General features: G+C 44.3%; 1 protein-coding gene across 7 annotated transcripts in view; it reads right to left on the minus strand.

Moving 5' to 3' along the window:
- LOC135540236 (band 4.1-like protein 1) overlaps positions 1-22,480 on the minus strand; it is a 182,622-nt gene that overhangs the window by 36,508 nt on the left and 123,634 nt on the right. For 5 of the 7 annotated variants that reach the window (XM_064966754.1, XM_064966755.1, XM_064966752.1 and 2 more), the window contains 3 exons: positions 6,138-6,287; positions 3,306-3,380; positions 981-2,891 (listed from right to left, as the gene is read on the minus strand). In XM_064966754.1, coding sequence (XP_064822826.1) covers positions 981-2,891; positions 3,306-3,380; positions 6,138-6,287 — 2,136 coding nt within the window. The remainder of the gene's footprint in view (positions 1-980; positions 2,892-3,305; positions 3,381-6,137; positions 6,288-22,480) is intronic. The other 2 variants (XM_064966757.1, XM_064966758.1) reach the window with 2 other exon arrangements.

The raw sequence follows: 22,480 nt of genomic DNA on the forward strand, positions 1-22,480 counted from the left end.
ATGACAAACTATTTTCTCATCTACATGACATTATGCAAACTACTGAGTTGGTATCATATGTGACTTATTATAACAAGTATCCATGACGTCAGGAGATGAATGGTCGGCATTTGACAGATGAGCATATCTGTAGCATATAGTGCCTTTATGGGAGATAATGACACGCTTCTTTAATTTCCTCACATGGTTCCTGTCACAGTCAATTGAGCTGTAAAACATGTATGAAATCATGTCTGAAGTCCATGCCTTCCTCCACATGTCAGCTTGGAAACAGCATGGAAGAGAAGTGCAAAAAAATCTCCATGGCAATAAGCAAACCCCTTTGTTTCCTTGCAACCCTCTGCAAAAGAGGAGACTTGCTACAGGGATAATTGGAAGGAAAATCAAGGTTCAAATGTTTCTTATTTTTTATTTAACCTTTATTTAACTAGGCAAGTCAGTTAAGAACAAAGTCTTATTTACAATGATGGCCAACCCCGGCCAAACCCTAACCCGGACGACGCTTGGCCAATTGTGCGCCGCCCTGTGAAGAGAGGGGGGATAGAAGACATGAGCCAAAGCATGAAAAGTTCTTTTTATCTTTTTGACAATCTCTACCACAGCTCTGTAGTGATTGCTACAGATTTACAAGCAGTTGTGTTTCCGGTTTGCTGTGAAGTATGCAAATAAGGGTGGAGGGAGGCAGAGAGGCAGAGAGGAGGAGGGGGGATAAATGGAGAGGCCGAAAGGGAGAGGGTCCAAACTCATAGCAGACAAAATGCATTTTTGGCTGAATCAGCCAATCAGACACAGCCAAAACAAGTGTGTCAAAAGTAAAACTCCACCCCCTTCTACATATACAGGCACGTAAGTTACATGTATGTATATTCAAGTCAATGAAAACAGGAAAATAAGAAAATGGGAGTGTGCGACTCTGTCTGAAGCTCATGCGATGCTTTTTGTTTCCAAATGACTGAAAAGCAGATGGCAAGCAGAGTTACCGAATGTCTCTTCTTGGTTGCGTCCAGGCCAGGCTCCCTGCTAACATTGCGGTTGATGTTCCGGAGTATGAGTCCAGACTCTCTGGCCTTCTGTGTTTTAACTGGAGGGGCAGGAGGAGCTGTCCTGGGGAGCGCTGAGGCTGAAACCTTGAAGCTGAGAAACTGATGACTCTCTATGGCTTCTCTAGCAGCCTGAAAGGGATCATCACAGGCAGCACTGCTCTGTTGATGAACCAGCTCTTCAGTTTTAGCCTCGACTCTTGCCAAGCCTTCCAGACCCCAGAAGCTGCCCTGTTCCTGTGGGGCGTCTCTGTGTGTGGTAGTCGGGGAGTGGGTCCGTCTTGCTGGACTAGCATTGATTGAGATGAATGATGTCTGAAAGTGATCATCACGGTCAGCGCTGCTCTGTTGCTGAACCAGCTCTTCAGTTTTAGCCTCAACCCTTGCCAAGCCTTCCAGACCCCAGAAGCTGCCCTGTTCCTGTGGGGCGTCTCTATGTGTGGTAGTCGGGGAGTGGGTCCGTCTTGCTGGACTAACGTTGGTTGAGATGAATGACGTAGGCAGGGTGGGTGCTTGATAGAAGGTGGACTCGTTGTTCCAGTTGATGTCTGAAGGTCCCTCTGATGAACCCCCTGACCATCTGTACTCTCTTCTAAAAACACCACTCAGCTCAGACTCTGACTCCTGACTCTCTTTGTCCTGCTCATCTTTGCATGCTAAGCTCTTTGACCTTTCAGGTTTTAGCGGAACGATCCTGGTGATTTCTGACTGACTGCTGCCTGATAGTCTCTGTAAAGACCTTCTCTGACCCCTGACCTCTGACGTGAGGCCTTCCACTTCCTCCCCCCCAGAGTTACTGGCTTGTCTCTTGTGTGTCTTGACCTCCCTCAACTTGACCTCTTCTTTGTGTTCTCTATTGTCAGTCATGCACCTCTCTGTGAGATGAAACCCTTGAACCGGTTCTCTAACCTGTTCTGCTAAACTATCACATTCTGTTTTCCCAGGACCATTGACAGAGCCCAGCCCTTCGCCTGCTGGCTGGACCTCAGTGATGAAGTGCTTAACCTGGTCTCTTCCATCACACACTGCAGGACCATCCACAACACTTCCCTGAGTCGTCTTGTCTTCTCCTATTGATGTATTGTGCTCCTTCTTCTTATCTTCATATGCAGACACCACTGTCTCCTTCCAATTTGCCTCTGGTGATCTCTCATCATCTTTCATCAGTGGACTCGTCACCCAACACTGGTCGTCTGGCTCCTCTCTGGACACAGGGTGATCTATTTGTCCCACCTTTGTCTTCTCTGTTGGACTATCCTCCCAGTCTGATCCCCCGTTGTCTTCTTCAGTGTTTGAGACATCGCCCTCTTTCTCATAGATGAATTCTGTTGACAATCCCAGGTTTAAACTATTAGGTCTCTTCTTTTTTCTGTGTCTGTTGGGTTGATGATCCTTCTTAGAGTCTCGGAATGGGACTGGGGCTGGGGCTTGGGTTGAGACTGGGTCTGACACTGGGAATATGTCATTCTTTGCGCCAGAGTGTTCTGCTGGAGGTACTTTCCACTGTGAATCCTCTTCAGAAGATTCTGTGGTTTCAGCTAATTCCACCATGAACCGGCTGTTGCTAGTCAACCGCGGTTCAGAACATTCATCCTGGGCTTCCCTTGTGGCTTTGGACAATGGAAAGTTATCAATATCTGTTATCATTTCTTGCCCATCCTCCCCTGTAACCTCGATATGAATCATCTTGGCCACTTCTATGTCTTTTTCCAAATCTTTCTTTCTTTCCCAAGATGAATCAGGGAATAATGGGGGAGGCGAGGTGGAAGCTTCGTTCTGTTCTTCTGCCTTCCAGTTATAGTCGTGTTGATGAGTATTTTGTTTCTCAATCAATACCCACTCCTCAGAGCCCTACATGTTGATACAGATTAAACACAGTTAGAGGCAGCAACTGAACTGCAACATAATTTAGGTTAACAACTACAGTACAGTAATGTGTTTTTATAGTACAAATAGAACCTCTACATTCCTCTCAATCTATTCCGCCACAATTGCTGCAATCATACATAGAATTGTGTACATTTGCATCCAAATGTAGGCCTATATGTGTGTTATTGCATTTCTTAAAGATTTTTCCAAACACAATGACTGCAGCAGATGAAATAAAACAGGATGCAAGAGATATCAGCTGTAGCTGAGTGTGCAGTATGTCTATAAAATGGTACCAGGCCACAGTTTCATTACAGATAAATGGCCAACTACAGTACAGTTAGTATGTTACAAGGCAGACATTAGAAGACAAAGGAGGAGGAAGAGAAGGGAAACCTCTGGGGAAGTCACCACAGTCTTCTGGACGAAGCCCTCTACAGAGAAGCTGTTTACTAGTTCCTTGCCCACCACCTGATGGGGGGCCGAGTGTTTCCCACCAGAAGAGGGGTGGAGGGGGAGAGAGAGGGAGGAGAACAGCTATTAGAGGAGCCCTAACTCTGTCACTCTTGTGACAAGGAGAGAAACCAATTGTATGGTTCTTTGGCAAAGCATAGCATACTATTTAAATGTTGGTAATTTCATGCAAGTGGGGAAAATGGTTCAAGGAAAGAGACAGGTAGAAATGGGGAAGAAATATTGATTCAATGGAGACAAGGGTCTTTCCAAACATACTGTACTGAATTGAAATCTATGAGCCAATCAAGATAAAATCTTGAATCGAATTATGAGATTATTGCAAAAGAGCAACGTGGGCCTAGTTAGCTTCTACCTGCGGCTGCCAAATCTGCATAAGCAAATTAGGAGGTATTTGCAATGCAAAAATAACATTTGCAACTACATCAAAGGCTTTATGATTTCCTCTGAATCTCTCTGAGAAGTGGGATTTTCTCAGACCACACTTTGCCATTATTCATTCAGGACTTTAGCATCTCTCCCTCAGATCTACTTAAGTACATGACAGATCGAGTTGTCATGCCTTCAAGGATGTCTGATGATATTCTCCACGGCTATAATCCGATTGTTCTCAGACAGCAGATGAGAAAGCTTCCGTAGACTACGAAAATACCTGGTAACAGACTGTATTGACAGAGCTAGACTGGAGAATACTATCTTAGTGCTCTATCTTAACAGTACAATCACAATGTAAAAGTGATCAAAAGAGCAGGGCGTTTGTATTCTGACACAAAGGGAAGCATTTTAACTGTCAGGCAATCAAGGTGGGAAGACGCTAGAGATGATTGTTGCTCGAGGGCCTCACATAATCTCTTCAAGTTATTGCAGAATCACTTTCTGCAATAACTTGAGAGAGAGAGAGTTTAATCTTTAAATACAACTGAGATATCTCTAATGATAAATGCAGGACAATTTATCCAGGTTATTTTTCTAATTAAATATGTTCTTATGATCTCTTTCAGCAATACCATCACACTATCCAATAGGTCTGAGTCTGCAGCAGTATATACAGTGCCTTGCGAAAGTATTCGGCCCCCTTGAACTTTGCGACCTTTTGCCACATTTCAGGCTTCAAACATAAAGATATAAAACTGTATTTTTTTGTGAAGAATCAACAACAAGTGGGACACAATCATGAAGTGGAACGACATTTATTGGATATTTCAAACTTTTTTAACAAATCAAAAACTGAAAAATTGGGCGTGCAAAATTATTCAGCCCCCTTAAGTTAATACTTTGTAGCGCCACCTTTTGCTGCGATTACAACTGTAAGTCGCTTGGGGTATGTCTCTATCAGTTTTGCACATTGAGAGACTGAAATTTTTTCCCATTCCTCCTTGCAAAACAGCTCAAGCTCAGTGAGGTTGGATGGAGAGTATTTGTGAACAGCAGTTTTCAGTTCTTTCCACAGATTCTCGATTGGATTCAGGTCTGGACTTTGACTTGGCCATTCTAACACCTGGATATGTTTATTTTTGAACCATTCCATTGTAGATTTTGCTTTATGTTTTGGATCATTGTCTTGTTGGAAGACAAATCTCCGTCCCAGTCTCAGGTCTTTTGCAGACTCCATCAGGTTTTCTTCCAGAATGGTCCTGTATTTGGCTCCATCCATCTTCCCATCAATATTAACCATCTTCCCTGTCCCTGCTGAAGAAAAGCAGGCCCAAACCATGATGCTGCCACCACCATGTTTGACAGTGGGGATGGTGTGTTCACGGTGATGAGCCGTGTTGCTTTTACGCCAAACATAATGTTTTGCATTGTTGCCAAAAAGTTCAATTTTGGTTTCATCTGACCAGAGCACCTTCTTCCACATGTTTGGTGTGTCTCCCAGGTGGCTTGTGGCAAACTTTAAACGACACTTTTTATGGATATCTTTAAGAAATGGCTTTCTTCTTGCCACTCTTCCATAAAGGCCAGATTTGTGCAGTATACAACTGATTGTTGTCCTATGGACAGAGTCTCCCACCTCAGCTGTAGATCTCTGCAGTTCATCCAGAGTGATCATGGGCCTCTTGGCTGCATCTCTGATCAGTCTTCTCCTTGTATGAGCTGAAAGTTTAGAGGGATGGCCAGGTCTTGGTAGATTTGCAGTGGTCTGATACTCCTTCCATTTCAATATTATCGCTTGCACAGTGCTCCTTGGGATGTTTAAAGCTTGGGAAATCTTTTTGTATCCAAATCCGGCTTTAAACTTCTTCACAACAGTATCTCGGACCTGCCTGGTGTGTTCCTTGTTCTTCATGATGCAAAGTTCAAGGGGGCCGAATACTTTCGCAAGGCACTGTATCTCCAATAAATAACCACCTACAATACCTTGAAGAAATATTATTGTCCTCAAAAGTCACGGTCAAAAATACAGTTCTCTGTACATATTCAGGTTAACAATATTCCAATAGATGACAAAGCACACAAACACAAAGCCAGAGTAGTGACTGTTCTCCAGTCTTGATATCCAAGCCTACTGGGTTCAAGGGGAGTCAAAGGTATGAGGTGCTAGGAAACTTAATGCAAGACTGGAATGTCAATGTTGTCATACACAGACTCACTGTCAGATGTCAGGGCAGTTTAAACAGGAGTAGTATGGCATTATCAGTGATATATTCATGACATACAGTGGAGAGGTGGTACATAGGTTAAAGGTTGTGAATCTCAACTGCCATCCATGCTCCAGTGGAGCCCAGGTCCTCACCACCCTCATCCCACACTCACAGCCTTCTTCTCGGGTGTTCCGCCAGGTGACGTCCCTGACAGACGCTTCTCACGGTTCATCAGCTTGCTGTTGGGCTCCCTCAGGGCTCTCTTCAGCTCATTGATACTGGCCTGGTGCTTCAGTAAGACATCCTCTGACTTATCCAAAAACTGTACAGAATAAGGGGATAGATAGAGAGAATGAGAGAGGGCAGGGAGAGGAGAAGGAGGAGGATAGAGTAATATGCATTAGTATGACATCATATTAATTACCACTGCAGTAATCACAGACAAACTAAATGAAATAGCATTATGCGTGGATGAACAAAACGTGATCTGAAATAATATATCACTGTGACATTAATATCGTAGGCAGCGTACAGGAAAAGACACAAACACAATGACTTACACTAATGTGTCTTAATGCTCAGCGATTCAGCACATGGATCAAGTGCTTTGTTTGTGGGCTGCGAATGTGATTGCATTTCTATTCCATTCAGTATTTTGTCTATGGATGAATATGGCATTTGGGATTCTATTAAAACCCTTTGCCAATGAAAGTATTATTGATTTGGATGTTTATTAGGAGGAAACAAACACCAAATTAAAACGACTCTGAATGTGCTAATATATACACTTAGTGAATAGCTAGCTAGTTCTCTGTTGTCTAGTATTCATTTTCATTGACTACTGTAGCTGCATACATCATACATTACATCAATTGAAGGCTGACTTAAGTGAATGCTGTTATTCACACTGAGGCTGGTTTAAGTGAATGTTGTTCAGTATCCTTGACAATCCAGAGCAATCTGTGTTGCATCTCCATACAACAATAGGGACATTTCATTGATGATGCAGGCACTTAAAGAGGAAATGGAGCTTCAGTGCACTATCCTAATCCTAAAATACGTATACATTGTAATGTTCTATGTTGTTCAATAGTCTGCAATGAGTGTCATGAGATTTCCTAAATGTTTTGGTAGAGGCCACTTGTTCAGTTGAGTGGGTCACAAAGCACTGGGACAGAACCAGGGTTGAAGGCAATTCCATCTGAATTCCAGTCAATTGCGGAACTGTTTTGAACTGCTGAAGAAATAGACAGGAATAGATGTGGAACTGACTCCAACTCTGGACAGATCAGCACAATGAGCTATACCTCCTTGTGTCGAAGGGTTGTCTCCTGGTCCAACTGAGATGGCAGAGTTGGGGCAGAAGCAGGGACAGGGGTGAATGGGGAGGGTGGATTGGGGTAAGGGGAGTGGGGGAGGATGCAGAGACAGAGGAAGAGCGGAGACTGAGTCAAGGAGGCAGGCAGACAGACTGAACAACCCGAATTGGACACAGCCAAGGAATAGCTGTACACACAAACACACAAGCACCAGGAACACACACACGCGCCACCATGCAGGCTGACTTCACATTTTCAGATCGGAGTGCCTGTAAAAATCAGTATAGTCAAGCTCTTGTTTTGATGGTTGAATGATCATTGGGGAATTTTGTCATTATGTCTATTAGATTTTGAGTACTACTTCATGCTAAAAATAAAAGACAAAATAACAACTCAATATACAGCTTCACCAAAACCGTAGTTCATTCTAGAAGGAAGTAAAATATTTAGGGCTGTCAAATGATACAACTAATTAATGGAGTTAATGGCATTAGTTAACTTTTGAATTTGCTCAGATTTGCTCAAGAATGGGCCACCACCCAAAGGATATCTAGTCAACTTGACACAGTAGTGTGTGTGGGGGGGGATGGGGGGGGGGAGGATGCAACACAATATATTCCGGACTCTGAAATTGCTGGTTCTGATATCTCTTGTTTTCTTTATTTTTTTTATTTTTGGGGGATTTGTGTGTATTGTTTTGTAATCCCGGGCGGTATACTGTATGTACCACATACCTGGGTATTTGGAAATAAGTTTTTCAACAAATTGTAGTATTTGTAGCTACTTTTTATGTAAAATACTTGTGCAATACGTTTGAAAATAAAGCAGATCACATTCTTCATTTCACCTGTTACATTATTTTCCACTGAACAAAAATATAAACACAACATGAAACAATTTCAAAGATTCTACTGAGCTACAGTTCATAGAAGGAAATCAGTCAATTTTAATAAATTCATTGGGTTCTAATCTATGGATTTCACATGACTGGGAATACAGATATGCATCTGTGGTCACAGATACCTTAAAAAAATAAGGTGAGGGAATAGATCAGAAAGCCAGGCAGTATCTGATGTGACCATCATTTTCCTCATTGCAGCGCAACAAATCTCCTTCGCATAGAGTTGATCTAGCTGTTGATTGTGGCCTGTGGAATGTTGTCCCAATCCTCTTCAATGTCTGTGTGAAGTTGCTGGATATTGGCGGGAACTGGAACACACTGTCGTACACGTCGATCCAAAGCATCCCAAACATGCTCAATGGGTGACATGTCTGGTGAGTATGCAGGCCATGGAAGAACATATTCAGCTTCCAGGATTTGTGTAATTATCATGCTGAAACATGAGGTGATGGCGGCGGATGAATGGCACGACAATGGGCCTCTGGATTTTGTCACTGTATCTCTGTGCATTCAAATTGCCATCAATAAAATGCAATTGTTTTTTGTCAGTAGCTTATGCCTGCCCATACCATAACCCCACTGCCACCATGGGGCACGTGGTTCACAATGTTGACATTAGCAAACTGCTTATCCACACGACGCCATACACGCTGTCAGCCATCTGTCCAGTCTTCCTACGCCGACAAAGAGATGGCCTAGGAAACTATGCAGTATTTAGTTTTCCAATGTGTTATTTCTTACATTGTTACCCCAAGAAATCTTAGGTTTTATTAAATACAGTCGGGAGGAACTATTGGATATAAGAGCAAAGTCAACTCACCAACATTACGACCAGGAATACGACTTTCCCTAAGCAGATCCTCTGTTTGGCCCACCACCCAGGACTATGGATCGGGTCCCAGCCGGGGACCCAAAACAATGGCGACGCAGAAGGGGCAGACGGAGCGGTCTTCTGGTCAGGCTCGGTAGACGGGCACATCGCTCACCGCTCCCAAGCATACTACTCGCCAATATCCAGTCTCTTGACAACAAGGTAGACAAAATCTGTGCAAGAGTTGCCTTCCAGAGAGACATCAGAGACTGTAACGTTCTTTATTTCACGGAAACATGGCTCACTCAAGCCACGCTATCGGAGTCGGTACAGCCACCTGGTTTCTTCATGCATTGCGCCGACAGAAACAAGCATCTCTCTGGTAAAAAGAAGGACGGGGGTGTATGCCTTATGATTAATGAGACGTGGTGTGATCATAACAACATACAGGAACTCAAGTCCTTCTGTTCACCTGACTTAGACCGCATTATCTACAAAGATTATTCTCTTCGATTATAATCACAGTCGTGTATATTCCCCCCCAAGCCGACACATCGGCAGCCCTGAAAGAACTTAATTCCACACTATGTAAACTGGAAACCACATATCCTGAGGCTGCATTTCTTGTAGTTGGGGATTTTAATAATTTGAAAACAAGGCTCCCTAAATTCTATCAGCAAATCGATTGCGCGACCTGGGCTGGCAAAACCCTAAATCATTGTTACTCTAACTTCCGCAACGCATATAAGGCACTCCCCCGCCCTCCTTTCGGGAAAGCTGACCACGACTCCATTTTGTTGCTTCCAGCCTATAGACAGAAACTAAAACAGGAAGCACCCGCGCTCAGGTCTGTTCAACGCTGGTCCAACCAATCGGATTCCACTCTTCAAAATTGGTTGGACCATGTGGACTGGGATATGTTCCGCATAGCATCAAACAACAACATTGGTGAATACGCTGATTTGGTGAGCAAGTTTATTAGCAAGTGCATCGGTGATGTTGTACCCACAACCAGAAACTGTGGACATCCCCCAACCAGAAACCGTGGATTGATGGCAGCATTCGTGCAGAACTGAAAGCCAAACCACTGCTTTTAATCAGGGCAAGGTGACCGGAAACATGACCGAATACAAACAGTGTAGCAATTCCCTCCACAAGGCAATCAAACAAGCTAAGTGTCAGTATAGAGACAAAGTTGAGTCGCAATTAAACAGCTCAGACACAAGAGGTATGTGGCAGGGTCGACAGTCAATCACAGACTACAAAAGAAAAACCAGCCCCATCGCAGACCACGATGTCTTGCTCCCAGAAAGCTTCTTTGCTCGCTTTGAGGACAATACAGTGCCACTGACACGGCCCGCTACCAAAACCTGTGGGCTCTCCTTCACTGCAGCCGAGGTGAGTAAAACATTTAAACGTGTTAACCCTCGCAAGGCTGCAGGCCCAGACGGGATCCCCAGCCGCGCCCTCAGAGCATGCGCAGACCAGCTGGCTGGTGTGTTTACGGACATATTCAATCAATCCTTATTTCAGTCTGCTGTTCCCACATGCTTCAAGAGGGCCACCATTGTTCCTGTTCCAAGAAAGCTAAGGTAACTGAGCTAAATGACTACCGCCCCGTAGCACTCACTTCCGTCATCATGAAGTGCTTTGAGAGACTAGTCAAGGACAATATCACCTCCACCCTACCTGACACCCTAGACCCATTCCAATTTGCTTACCGCCCCAATAGGTCCACTGACGACACAATCGCAATCACACTGCACACTAACCCATCTGGACAAGAGGAATACCTATGTAAGAATGCTGTTTATCGACTACAGCTCAGCATTTAACACCATAGTACCCCCCAAACTCGTCATTAAGCTCGGGACCCTGGGTCTCGACCCTGCCCTGGTCAGGAAAATAACCTCACACTCAATGTCAACAAAACAAAGGAGATGATCGTGGACTTCAGGAAACAGCAGAGGGAGCATCTCCCTATCCACATCGACAGGACAGTAGTGGAGAGGGTGGAATGTTTTAACTTCCTCGGCGTACACATCACGGACAAACTGAAATGGTCCACCCACACAGACAGTGTGGTGAAGAAGGCGCAGCAGCGCCTCTTCAACCTCCGGAGGCTGAAGAAAGTCGGCTTGTCACCAAAAACACCCACAAACGTTTTTTTTTTACAGATGCACAATCGAGAGCATCCTGTCTGGCTGTATCACCGCCTGGTATGGCAACTGCTCTGCCCATAACCATAAGGCTCGCCAGAGGGTAGTGAGGTCTGCACAACCCATCACCAGGGGCAAACTATCTGCCCTCCAGGACACCTACACCACCCAATGTCACAGGAAGGCCAAAAACCACCCGAGCCACTGCCTGTTCACCCCACTATCATCCAGAAGGCGAGGTCGGTACAGGTGCATCAAAGTGGGGACCGAGAGACTGAAAAACAGCTTCTGTCTCAAGGCCATCAGACTGTTAAACAGCCATCACTAACATTGAGTGGCTGCTGCCAACATACTGACTCAACTCTAGCCACTTTAATAATGGAAAAATGTATCACTAGCCACTTTAAACAATGCCACTTTATATAATGTTTACATACCCTACATTACTAATCTCATATGTATATACTGTACTCTATACCATCTACTGCATCTTGATGTAATAAATGTATCACTAGCCACTTTAAACAATGGCACTTTATATAATGTTTACATACCCTACATTACTCATCTCATATGTATATACTGTACATATATACTGACACTCTACTCAGAGCAAAAACCAAGCCATGAGGTGGAAGGAATTGCCCGTAGAGCTCCGAGACAGGATTGTGTCGAGGCACAGATCTGGGGAAGGGTACCAAAACACTTCTGCAGCATTGAAGGTCTCCGTGAACACAGTGCCCTCCATCATTTTTAAATGGAAAAGTTTGGAACCACCAAGAGCTAGAGCTGGCCACCCGGCCAAAATGAGCAATCAGGGGAGAAGGGCCTTGGTCAGGAAGGTGACCAAGAACCTCCTTGTCACTCTGACTTAGCTCTAGATTTCCTCTGCGGAGATAGGAGAACCTCGAAGAAGGACAACCATCTCTGCAGCACTCCAACAATCAGGCTTTTATGGTAGAGTGGCCAGACGGAAGACACTCCTCAGTGAAAGGCACATGACAGCCCGCTAGGAGATTGCCAAAAGGCACCTAAGGGACTCAGTTTTATATTTTAATTACATTTGCAAACATATCTAAAACATGTTTCTGCTTTGTCATTATGGGGTATTGTATGTAAATTAATATTTAATATTTAATCCATTTTAGAATAATGCTGTAATGTAACAAACTGTGGGAAAAAAATAAAGGGGTCTGAATACTTTCCGAATTCACTGTACACACACAGACGACATACGACTACATCCACTCAGACACACATGCATATTGATGCCACACACACACACAGACACACACACACACACACAGACATACACACACAGACACACACACACACACACACACACACGCACACACGCACACACGCACACACGCACACACTGTTCACATAAGCTGCTGCTACTCTGTTAATTATTTATCCTGATTGCCTAGTCCATTTTAACCCAACCTACATGTACATATTACCTATATTCCTTCAATTACCTCGGACCCCAGCACATTGACTCGTTACCGGTTAGGTTTCAAGCTCCAGTAGGCAAATCTTTTTGAGAGGAACTGTATTACTGTACTGTATTATACTGTATTATATGGACTGGAATTAAGCACATCATTCAAACCATGATGAAGCAGGGAGAGAACATGTGATTCTGGTGCAGCACATGCAGCCTACAAAGTTACAAGTATAGGCTAGCGAATTAGATTTTAATTTTGAAATATAATAGGGCCAATTTGTATAATTAGTTGGCCGAGACATTTATACCTTTCATAATATTTCTCCTAATGTTATTTGCCTACCTCTTCTTTCTCTATTGTTGGTTCATTCCTTCCACAGTTAAATGAAATATGTTTTGTTGTCCTTATCTTCATCATTCTAATGACATCCTTGAATAATATAGGACTAGAAAGAGATGCAGAAGGCTTTCACTTCTCTTCACAAAGACTAAATGGTTATGGGTTTGAATAAATACCCAGCTAGAACAGTGGATCTGGGCAGACTCCGGCTGAGAGTTGGGGCACTCGGCTGAGTGGGAGTGGGCCGCCTTCGGCAGTATTACTTATGACTAGGGTGTGGGGATTGAGCTCGGGACGATTCCAGTGTGAGGATTCTGGCCCAAATGTAGTACTTGGGGCTCGGGCCGATTGGGGCTATTCTCTGGCAGATGATTACGCGGGCTGCTTTATATACAGTGGGGCAAAAAAGTATTTAGTCAGCCACCAATTGTGCAAGTTCTCCCACTTAAAAAGATGAGAGAGGCCTGTAATTTTCATCATAGGTACACTTCAACTATGTGTTGGAGAAAATTATAGTTGAAATGATTAATTATGTATACATTTTTATTAGAACCATTAAGTTTTAATACTACTATGTTATGGTATGAAATGTATGGGTTTTTGGTTAAACTAGGACTGAAAATGTAGGTAAAACGAATTAATTGTCTGTACCTTGCGGGTTTAAGGGAGAAGGAGGGTATATCTCTTTAGACAGATAAGAATGTTCTTTGATGTTCCATTAGTGGAGGAGAGTATGTCTTTTAGACAGATTGGAATGTTTGCTTTATGAGGGGAGTAGGACACAATCTCCAGACCTGAAGACACTGCACTATTGTGTGGATCGGAGAGAGTGTGAGAACTGATGACGTCATTTTTATCTTCTCTTTAAAATGTAATGTTCTTTGTATTTTGGGCCAGTACTCATCAATAATAAATGCTGAACTTGTTTTTAAGACTGGTCTCTTGCTATTTCATGCAAAATCATAAACTTACAACTTATTATGAAATAGATAGAGTGTGAATTTGGTTTTGGCTACAAAACATATAGGAATTTAGAATTCCTCTAACACTATGACAGACAAAATGAGAAAAAAAAGAAAATCACATTGTAGGATTTTTAATGAATTTATAACAAAAGTTTATCTCAATACTTTGTTATATACCCTTTGTTGGCAATGACAGAGGTCATACGTTTTCTGTAAGTCTTCACAAGGTTTTCACACACTGTTGCTGGTATTTTGGCCCATTCCTCCATGCAGATCTCTTCTAGAGCAGTGATGTTTTGGGGCTGTTGCTGGGCAACACGGACTTTCAACTCCCTCCAAAGATTTTCTATGAGGTTGAGATCTGGAGACTGGCTAGGCCACTCCAGGACCTTGAAATGCTTCTTACGAAGCCACTCCTTCCTTGCCGGGCGGTGTGTTTGGGATCATTGTCATGCTGAAAGACCCAGCCACGTTTCATCTTCAATGCCCTTGCTGATGGAAGGAGGTTTTCACTCAAAATCTCACGATACATGGCCCCATTCTTTCCTTTACACGCATCAGTCGTCCTGGTCCCTTTGCAGAAAAACAGCCCCAAAGCATGATGTTTCCACCCCTATGCTTCACAGTAGGTATGGTGTTCTTTGGATGCAACTCGGCATTCTTTGTCCTCTAAACATGACGAGTTGAGTTTTTACCTATTTTGGTTTCATCTGACCATATGACATTCTCCCAATCTTCTTCTGGATCATCCAAATGCTTTCTAGCAAACTTCAGACGGGCCTGGACATGTACTGGCTTAAGCAGAGGGACACGTCTGGCGCTGCAGGATTTGAGTCCCTGGCGCGTAGTGTGTTACTGATGGTAGGCTTTGTTACTTTGGTCCCAGCTCTCTGCAGGTCATTCACTAGGTCCCCTCGTGTGGTTCTGGGATTTTTGCTCACCGTTCTTGTGAACTTGCGTGCAGCCCCAGATCGAGGGAGATTATCAGTGGTCTTGTATGTCTTCCATTTCCTAATAATTGCTCCCACAGTTGATTTCTTCAAACCAAGCTGCTTACCTATTACAGATTCAGTCTTCCCAGCCTGGTGCAGGTCTACAATTTTCTTTCTGGTGTCCTTTGACAACTCTTTGGTCTTGGCCATAGTGGAGTTTGGAGTGTGACTGTTTGAGGTTGTGGACAGGTGTCTTTTATACTGATAACAAGTTCAAACAGGTGCCATTAATACAGGTAACAAGTGGAGGACAGAGGAGCCTCTTAAAGAAGAAGTTACAGGTCTGTGAGCCAGAAATCTTGCTTGTTTGTAGGTGACCAAATACTTATTTTCCACCATAATTTGCAAATAAATTCGTTAAAAATCCTACAAATCCTCATTTTGTCTGTCATAGTTGAAGTGTACCTGATGAAAACTACAGGCCTCTCTCGTCTTTTTAAGTGGGAGAACTTGCACAATTGGTGGCTGACTAAATACTTTTTTGTCCCACTGTAATTAGCATTTTATTATTTATTTTTCCATATTTTCTCATTGTTTCTGTGATCAAAAAATAAAGAATTTAGTACTAGTATTATTAGTATTTTAGCATTTTGATATGCCGCAAGGCAATTAATAAGCATTAAAACATTTGTGGATAGGGCCTCCCGAGTGGCGCAGTGGTCTAAGACACTGCATACTGTTCAAACTGCGTTGCTACAGATGCTGGTTCAATAGCCATGCTGGCTGCGACTGGGAGACCCATGAGGCGACGTATAATTGGCCCAGCGTCGTCTGGGGTAGGGAGGGTTTGGCTGGCTGGGATGTCCTTGTCCAATCGCACTGTAGCGACTCCTGTGGCGGGCCAGGCGCATGCATGCTGACACTGTCACCAGGTGTACGGTGTTTCCTCAAAAACATTGGTGGGGCTGGTTAAGCATGCATTGTGTCAAGAAGCAGTGCGGCTTGGTGGGATTGTGTTTCGGAGGATGCACGGCTCTTGACTTTCGCCTCTCCCGAGGCGGTATGGGAGTTGCAGCGATGGGACAAGACAATTGGATATGATGACAAGGGGGTAAAAAATATTATAAAAACATTTTGTGGGCCTACCAGGTGGCGCAGTGGTCTAGGGCACTGCATCACAGCACTAGGTGTGCCACCAGAGACTGTGCCACCAGAGACACCAGAGGCCTAACATCGTCCGGGTTAGGGAGGGTTTGGCCGGTAGGGATATCCTTGTCTCATCGCACACCAGCGACTCCTGTGGCGGGCCGGGCGCAGTGCACGCTAACCAAGTTCACCATTTGCACGGTGTTTCCTCCAACACATTGGTGCGGCTGGCTTCCGGGTTGGATGTGCGTTGTGTTAAGAAGCAGTGCGGCTTGGTTGGGTTGTATTTCGGAGGACGCATGACTTTCGACCTTCGTCTCTCCCGAGCCCATATGGGAGTTGTAGCGATGAGACAAGATAGTAACTACTAATAATTGGATACTACGAAACTTGGGGAGAAAAGGGGGTAAAATTCAAAAAATAAAATGAATAAATAAATAAATAAAAACATTTTGTGGATGGGTATAATTTGTATGTTTAAAATGTATAATAGTAATATTTAAAATGACTAAATCGGTCATTTTGTCTACATTTATTTAAAATTGCATCGGGCCGCTTCTAGGGGGTTTCTGGTAAGTCGGCTGAATTCCGGTAGACGGCAACATTCCAATGTACCGGAAACCGCCCGATGTAATTGGGCCGATTCTGGGGGGGTCATTCATTTTCATTCTGCACCAAGTATGACACCCAACTCCGGGCGATTCAATCAGCTCCGGCCCCTGAAAAGGGCTGCTTCTGGTCCGATTCCTCATTGCTAGCTGAGTAACTGCTACAGCCTACCGCCATTGCGTGTTCGCACTTCAAACTACCCATGAGTTATATTGGCTGCCGTATTTAACACACTTCAAATAGTCTATTGGTATAATAAATGCAAAAATATATATATGTTCAGCAAGCTATTCTAGTCCAAGTGCTAAGGAGCGTTTTTTAAGGAGAGAAGCCAGCGGAGCACAGGTGTGTGCGTATTGCGCAAGAGACAGTGGCTATAAAATAGAAGCTTATTATGCATAACAAATCATTAGTTAGCTAAATATAAAGCTTATACTGCCTTGAATGTATTACCTGAAAGAGGTAGTCTAGGACATCTATATATAGGGCTATATATCAATCCAGAACATGATTATCTATTTTGGATGCAATTTGAATGGAGTTGATGGAGAGTGAGAACATCTGAACTGCGAGAGTTAAAGAAACGATTTAAAGCAAGATACTCGAGTGATAGGCTGTTTTAAAACTCCACTGCTGCAATAAAAAAAATATATATTTTCAATAAAATAATCAGATGACCTCCAAAATCCAGATGAAGATGGGTAATTTAGACGCGCATTCAGTCTTTATATTACTGTAGTATAGCCTATGTTGCCAAATTTAGGCCTACCTGTCACAAGAAAAGAAGTTACCATGATGAGATGACAGGTCGACATGCATTGTGAACTGTGCCCATACTGAGATGGCCTGTCTGTCCCCACGCTGAGAATTGATGATTCATCATGCAAGCCTTAAAGAAGCCAGATATAGACCACATATAATTTAACAGTTCACGCCATGCTCTTCATATACATGATTTATTATAATTCACCGGTTTCTCACAGTTATTTATCCCAAGAAAAAGGAGTGATTTGGGGCGTTAATTCTCGGTAACCGGGTTGATTTGGGGCGTTAATTCTCGGTTCCCGCCACTGAAACCCCAGTACTGGTCCTCATTGTATATGCTATTGTTATTTTATTGTGTTTTGCAAATTGTTCTTACTTTTTAATTCTGCATTGTTGGGAAAGGGCTCGTAAGTAAGCATGTCACGGTAAAGTCCGCACCTTCGATTCGGCGCAAGTGACAATTAACATTTTATTTGTTAAAGCTTCAGGCATTCTAAATGAGTGTGACTATAGGAGGAAAAAAGAACTGGCTCTATGAATGCAAAGAAAATAGAGCTTTTACACTTGTCCAACAATGTTATGAAAACACTGTAACCACTGGATATATACACGTGTAAAATGGCACCGGAGCAAAAGGTTTTACGTGCCCCCAACCGATTGTGTTTTTTTTTTTTTTTTATCTGCATTGTTTGTAACTTTTTCTTCTGGCCCAGGAGTGTGAAGGTGAACGAAAAGGCTCTGGAGCAATGAACCGCCCCTGCTGTCTCTGCCTGGCCGATTCCCCTCTTTCCACTGGGATTCTCTGCCTCTAACCCTATTACAGGGGCTGAGTCACTGGCTTACTGGTGCTCTTTCATGCCCTCCTTAGGAGGGGTGCGTCACTTGAGTGGGTTGAGTCACTGATGTGATCTTCCTGTCTGGGTTGGCGCCCCCCCTTGGGTTGTGCCGTGGCGGAGATCTTTGTGGGCAATACTCTGCCTTGTCTCAGGATGGTAAGTTGGTGGTTGAAGATATCCCTCTAGTGGTGTGGGGGCTGTGCTTTGGCAAAGTGGGTGGGGTTATATCCTTCCTGTTTGGCCCTGTCCGGGGGTATCATCGGATGGGGCCACAGTGTCTCCTGACCCTCCTGTGTCAGCCTCCAGTGTTTATGCTGCAGTAGTTTATGTGTCGGGGGGCTAGGGTCAGTTTGCAATGATGACTCCTTGCTGTCCCCAGTCCACCTGGCCGTGCTGCTGCTCCATTTTCAACTGTTCTGCCTGCGGCTATGGAATCCTGACCTGTTCACCGGATGTGCTACCTGTCCCAGACATGCTGTTTTCATCTCTCTAGAGACAGCAGGAGTGGTAGAGATACTCTTAATGACCGGCTATGAAACGCCAACTGACATTTACTCCTGAGGTGCTGACTTGCTGCACGCTCGACAACTACTGTGATTATTATTATTTGACCATGCTGGTCATTGATGAACATTTGAACATCTTGGCCATGTTCTGTTATAATCTCCACCCAGCACAGCCAGAAGAGGACTGGCCACCCCACATAGCCTGGTTCCTCTCTAGGTTTCCTCCTAGGTTTTGGCCTTTCTAGGGAGTTTTTCCTAGCCACCGTGCTTCTACACCTGCATTGCTTGCTGTTTGCCATTTTAGGCTGGGTTTCTGTACAGCACTTTGAGATATCAGCTGATGTACGAAGGGCTCTATAAATACATTTGATTTGATTTGATTTTTAAAGGTATTTTTATTCATATTGTTGCTTCTACCATCTCTTATGACCGAAAATACATCAGGACTGCGATTACTCACCACGGCCTAGCAGAATCCTTTTTCTTCTTTCACGACTCTGACGAGCCCGAGGCAGAGGATATACGGCTCCCTCGGGAACAGGCACCGACCCCAGTGATCTGCGTGAAGAGGAGGCGGAGAAAGAGAGGCCGGAGGGCGGACTGCCTTCTGAGGAGTAGGAGGCGATCGAATAAAACCCCACTCCCCTCAATTCTGCTCTCAAACATGCAATCTTTGGACAATAAAAATAACTAGTTTTTGGAAGATTAAACTAACAACGGGACATTAAAAACTGTAACATCTTATGCTTCATGGAGTCGTGGCTGAATGACAACAATATCAACATACAGCTGGCTGGTTATCAGATGTACCAGCAGGATAGAACAGCGGCATCTGGTAAGACAAGGGGCGGTGGTCAACGTATTTTTGTAAACAACAGCTGGTGCACGATATTTAAGGAGGTCTCGAGCTATTGCTCGCCTGAGGTAAAGTTTCTCATGATAAGCTGCAGACCACATTACCTTGACAACCAAGATGGCGTAGCAGTAAGATGTGTCGTGTCCCTAGTCCCGTGTATATTTCGTCTTTACATATTTTTCTTCGCATATCTTTTAAAACATTGTGCTAAACCTCAGCTTCCAAATACTCTCCTTCAACCCGCCTCACCCAACGTAGCTATTTTTCTTTTTTCCTAAAGTATTTAGTATTTTTATTTACTTCGGAACCGGAACCCCTCAACTGAAGCTAGCCAGCTAACTACCAGCTATGCTAGCGGTCTTCAGCTAACCTTTAGCTCGGAAAGCTCTCGCCAGTTCGAACAACGCGACTCTAACTAGAGCATAACGGACCTATTTATTTTTTTATCCCCGGATTCCCGCCGCAAACGGAACATCTGGATCTTCACAACTAGTTATTTAGCTAAACCGCAACCCCGGACTATTACTGCTGGCTAGCGCTTCCACCCACCTAGCCTGAAGCTAGCCCCGCCAGAGCACCTGTGCTACCTCCGTAGCATACTCCTGTGCTACAATACCTACCACCGTAGCATACTCCTGGGCTACAATTACCCGGACCCACGACCGGTCTATCGATGTCACCGCATGAAGAGGAATAAAAAGACTCACCCCATCGCGACGTCCCCCAAAGGCTAACTCTCTAGCCCTTGCTATCTCCCTGCTTGCTATTTCGGCCTGCTAACTGCTACCTTGTTTAGCACCGGCCTACTAACTGTTAGCTTGTTAGCACAGGCCTGCTAACCGTCTGAATCGCCTCGTCCCAAACACTCACTGGACCCATATTTACTCTCTTATCTCTTTCCGATTTTTAATTTGTTTATACCTTCCGGTAACCTGCCTAACCCAATGTGATACGGAATCGCTATTATTTTTAATTTTTAGAACACACTCAAGAACCTCCAGAAGCTAACTAGCTAACTAGCTATAAGCTATTTAGTCATTGTTAGTTTTATTTAACCTGGATAACACTCACTAATCCAGCTTCCCTGGACACTGATGACTTGGCTACATAGCTGATGCACGCTGGACTGTCCATTAATCACGGTACCTCATTCTGCTTGTTTATGTTTTATCTGTCGGCCCCGTTGCCTAGTCAATGCCATTTTACCTGCTGTTGTTGTGCTAGCTGATTAGCTGTTGTTGTCTCACCTACTGTTTTAGCTAGCTTTCCCAATTCAACACCTGTGATTACTGTATGCCTCACTGTATGTCTCTCTCAAATGTCAATATGCCTTGTATACTGTTGTTCAGGTTAGTTATCATTGTTTTAGTTCACAATGGAGCGCCTAGTTCCACTCTTCATACCCCTGATACCTCCTTTGTCCCACCTCCCACACATGCTGTGACCTCACCCATTACAACTAGCATGTCCAGAGATACAACCTCTCTCATCATCACCCAGTGCCTGGGCTTACCTCCGCTGTACCTGCACCCCACCATACCCCTGTCTGCGCATTATGCCCTGAATATATTCTACCATGCCCAGAAACCTGCTCCTCTTATTCCCTGTCCCCAATGCTCTAGGCGACCAGTTTTGATAGCCTTTAGCCGCACCCTCATACTACTCCTTCTCTGTTCCGCGGGTGATGTGGAGGTAAACCCAGGCCCTGCATGTCCCCAGGCACCCTCATTTGTTGACTTCTGTGATCGAAAAAGCCTTGGTTTCATGCATGTCAACATCAGAAGCTTCCTCCCTAAGTTTGTTTTACTCACCGCTTTAGCACACTCTGCTATCCCTGATGTCCTTGTCGTGTCTGAGTCCTGGCTCAGGAAGGCCACCAAAAATTCTGAGATTTCCATACCCAACTATAACATCTTCCGTCAAGATAGAACTGCCAAAGGGGGAGGAGTTGCAGTCTACTGCAGAGATAGCCTGCAAAGTAATGTCATACTTTCCAGGTCCATACCCAAACAGTTCGAACTACTAATTTTGAAAATTACTCTCTCCAGAAATAAGTCTCTCACTGTTGCCGCCTGTTACCGACCCCCTCAGCTCCCAGCTGTGCCCTGGACACCATTTGTGAATTGATCGCCCCCATCTAGCTTCAGAGTTTGTTCTTTTAGGTGACCTAAACTGGGATATGCTTAACACCCCGGCAGTCCTACAATCTAAGCTAGATGCCCTCAATCTCACACAAATCATCAAGGAACCCACCAGGTACAACCCTAACTCTGTAAACAAGGGCACCCTCATAGACGTCATCCTGAACAACTGGCCCTCCAGATACACCTCCGCTGTCTTCAACCAGGATCTCAGCGATCACTGCCTCATTGCCTGTATCCGCTACAGAGCCGCAGTCAAACGACCACCCCTCATCACTGTCAAACGCTCCCTAAAACACTTCTGCGAGCAGGCCTTCCTAATCGACCTGGCCCGGGTATCCTGGAGGACATTGACCTCATCCCGTCAGTTGAGGATGCCTGGTCATTCTTTAAAAGTAACTTCCTCACCATTTTAGATAAGCATGCTCCGTTCAAAAAATGCAGAACCAAGAACAGATACAGCCCTTGGTTCACTCCAGACCTGACTGCCCACGACCAGCACAAAAACATCCGGTGGCGGACTGCAATAGCATCGAATAGTCCCCGCAATATGCAACTGTTCAGGGAAGTCAGGAACCAATACACGCAGTCAGTCAGGAAAGCTAAGGCCAGCTTCTTCAGGCAGACGTTTGCATCCTGTAGCTCCAACTCCAAAAAGTTCTGGGACACTGTGAAGTCCATGGAGAACAAGAGCACCTCCTCCCAGCTGCCCACTGCATTGAGGCTAGATAACACGGTCACCACCGATAAATCCATGATTATCGAAAACTTCAACAAGC

Source organism: Oncorhynchus masou, chromosome 5 (assembly GCF_036934945.1).
Source record: "Oncorhynchus masou masou isolate Uvic2021 chromosome 5, UVic_Omas_1.1, whole genome shotgun sequence".
NCBI lineage: Eukaryota > Metazoa > Chordata > Actinopteri > Salmoniformes > Salmonidae > Oncorhynchus > Oncorhynchus masou.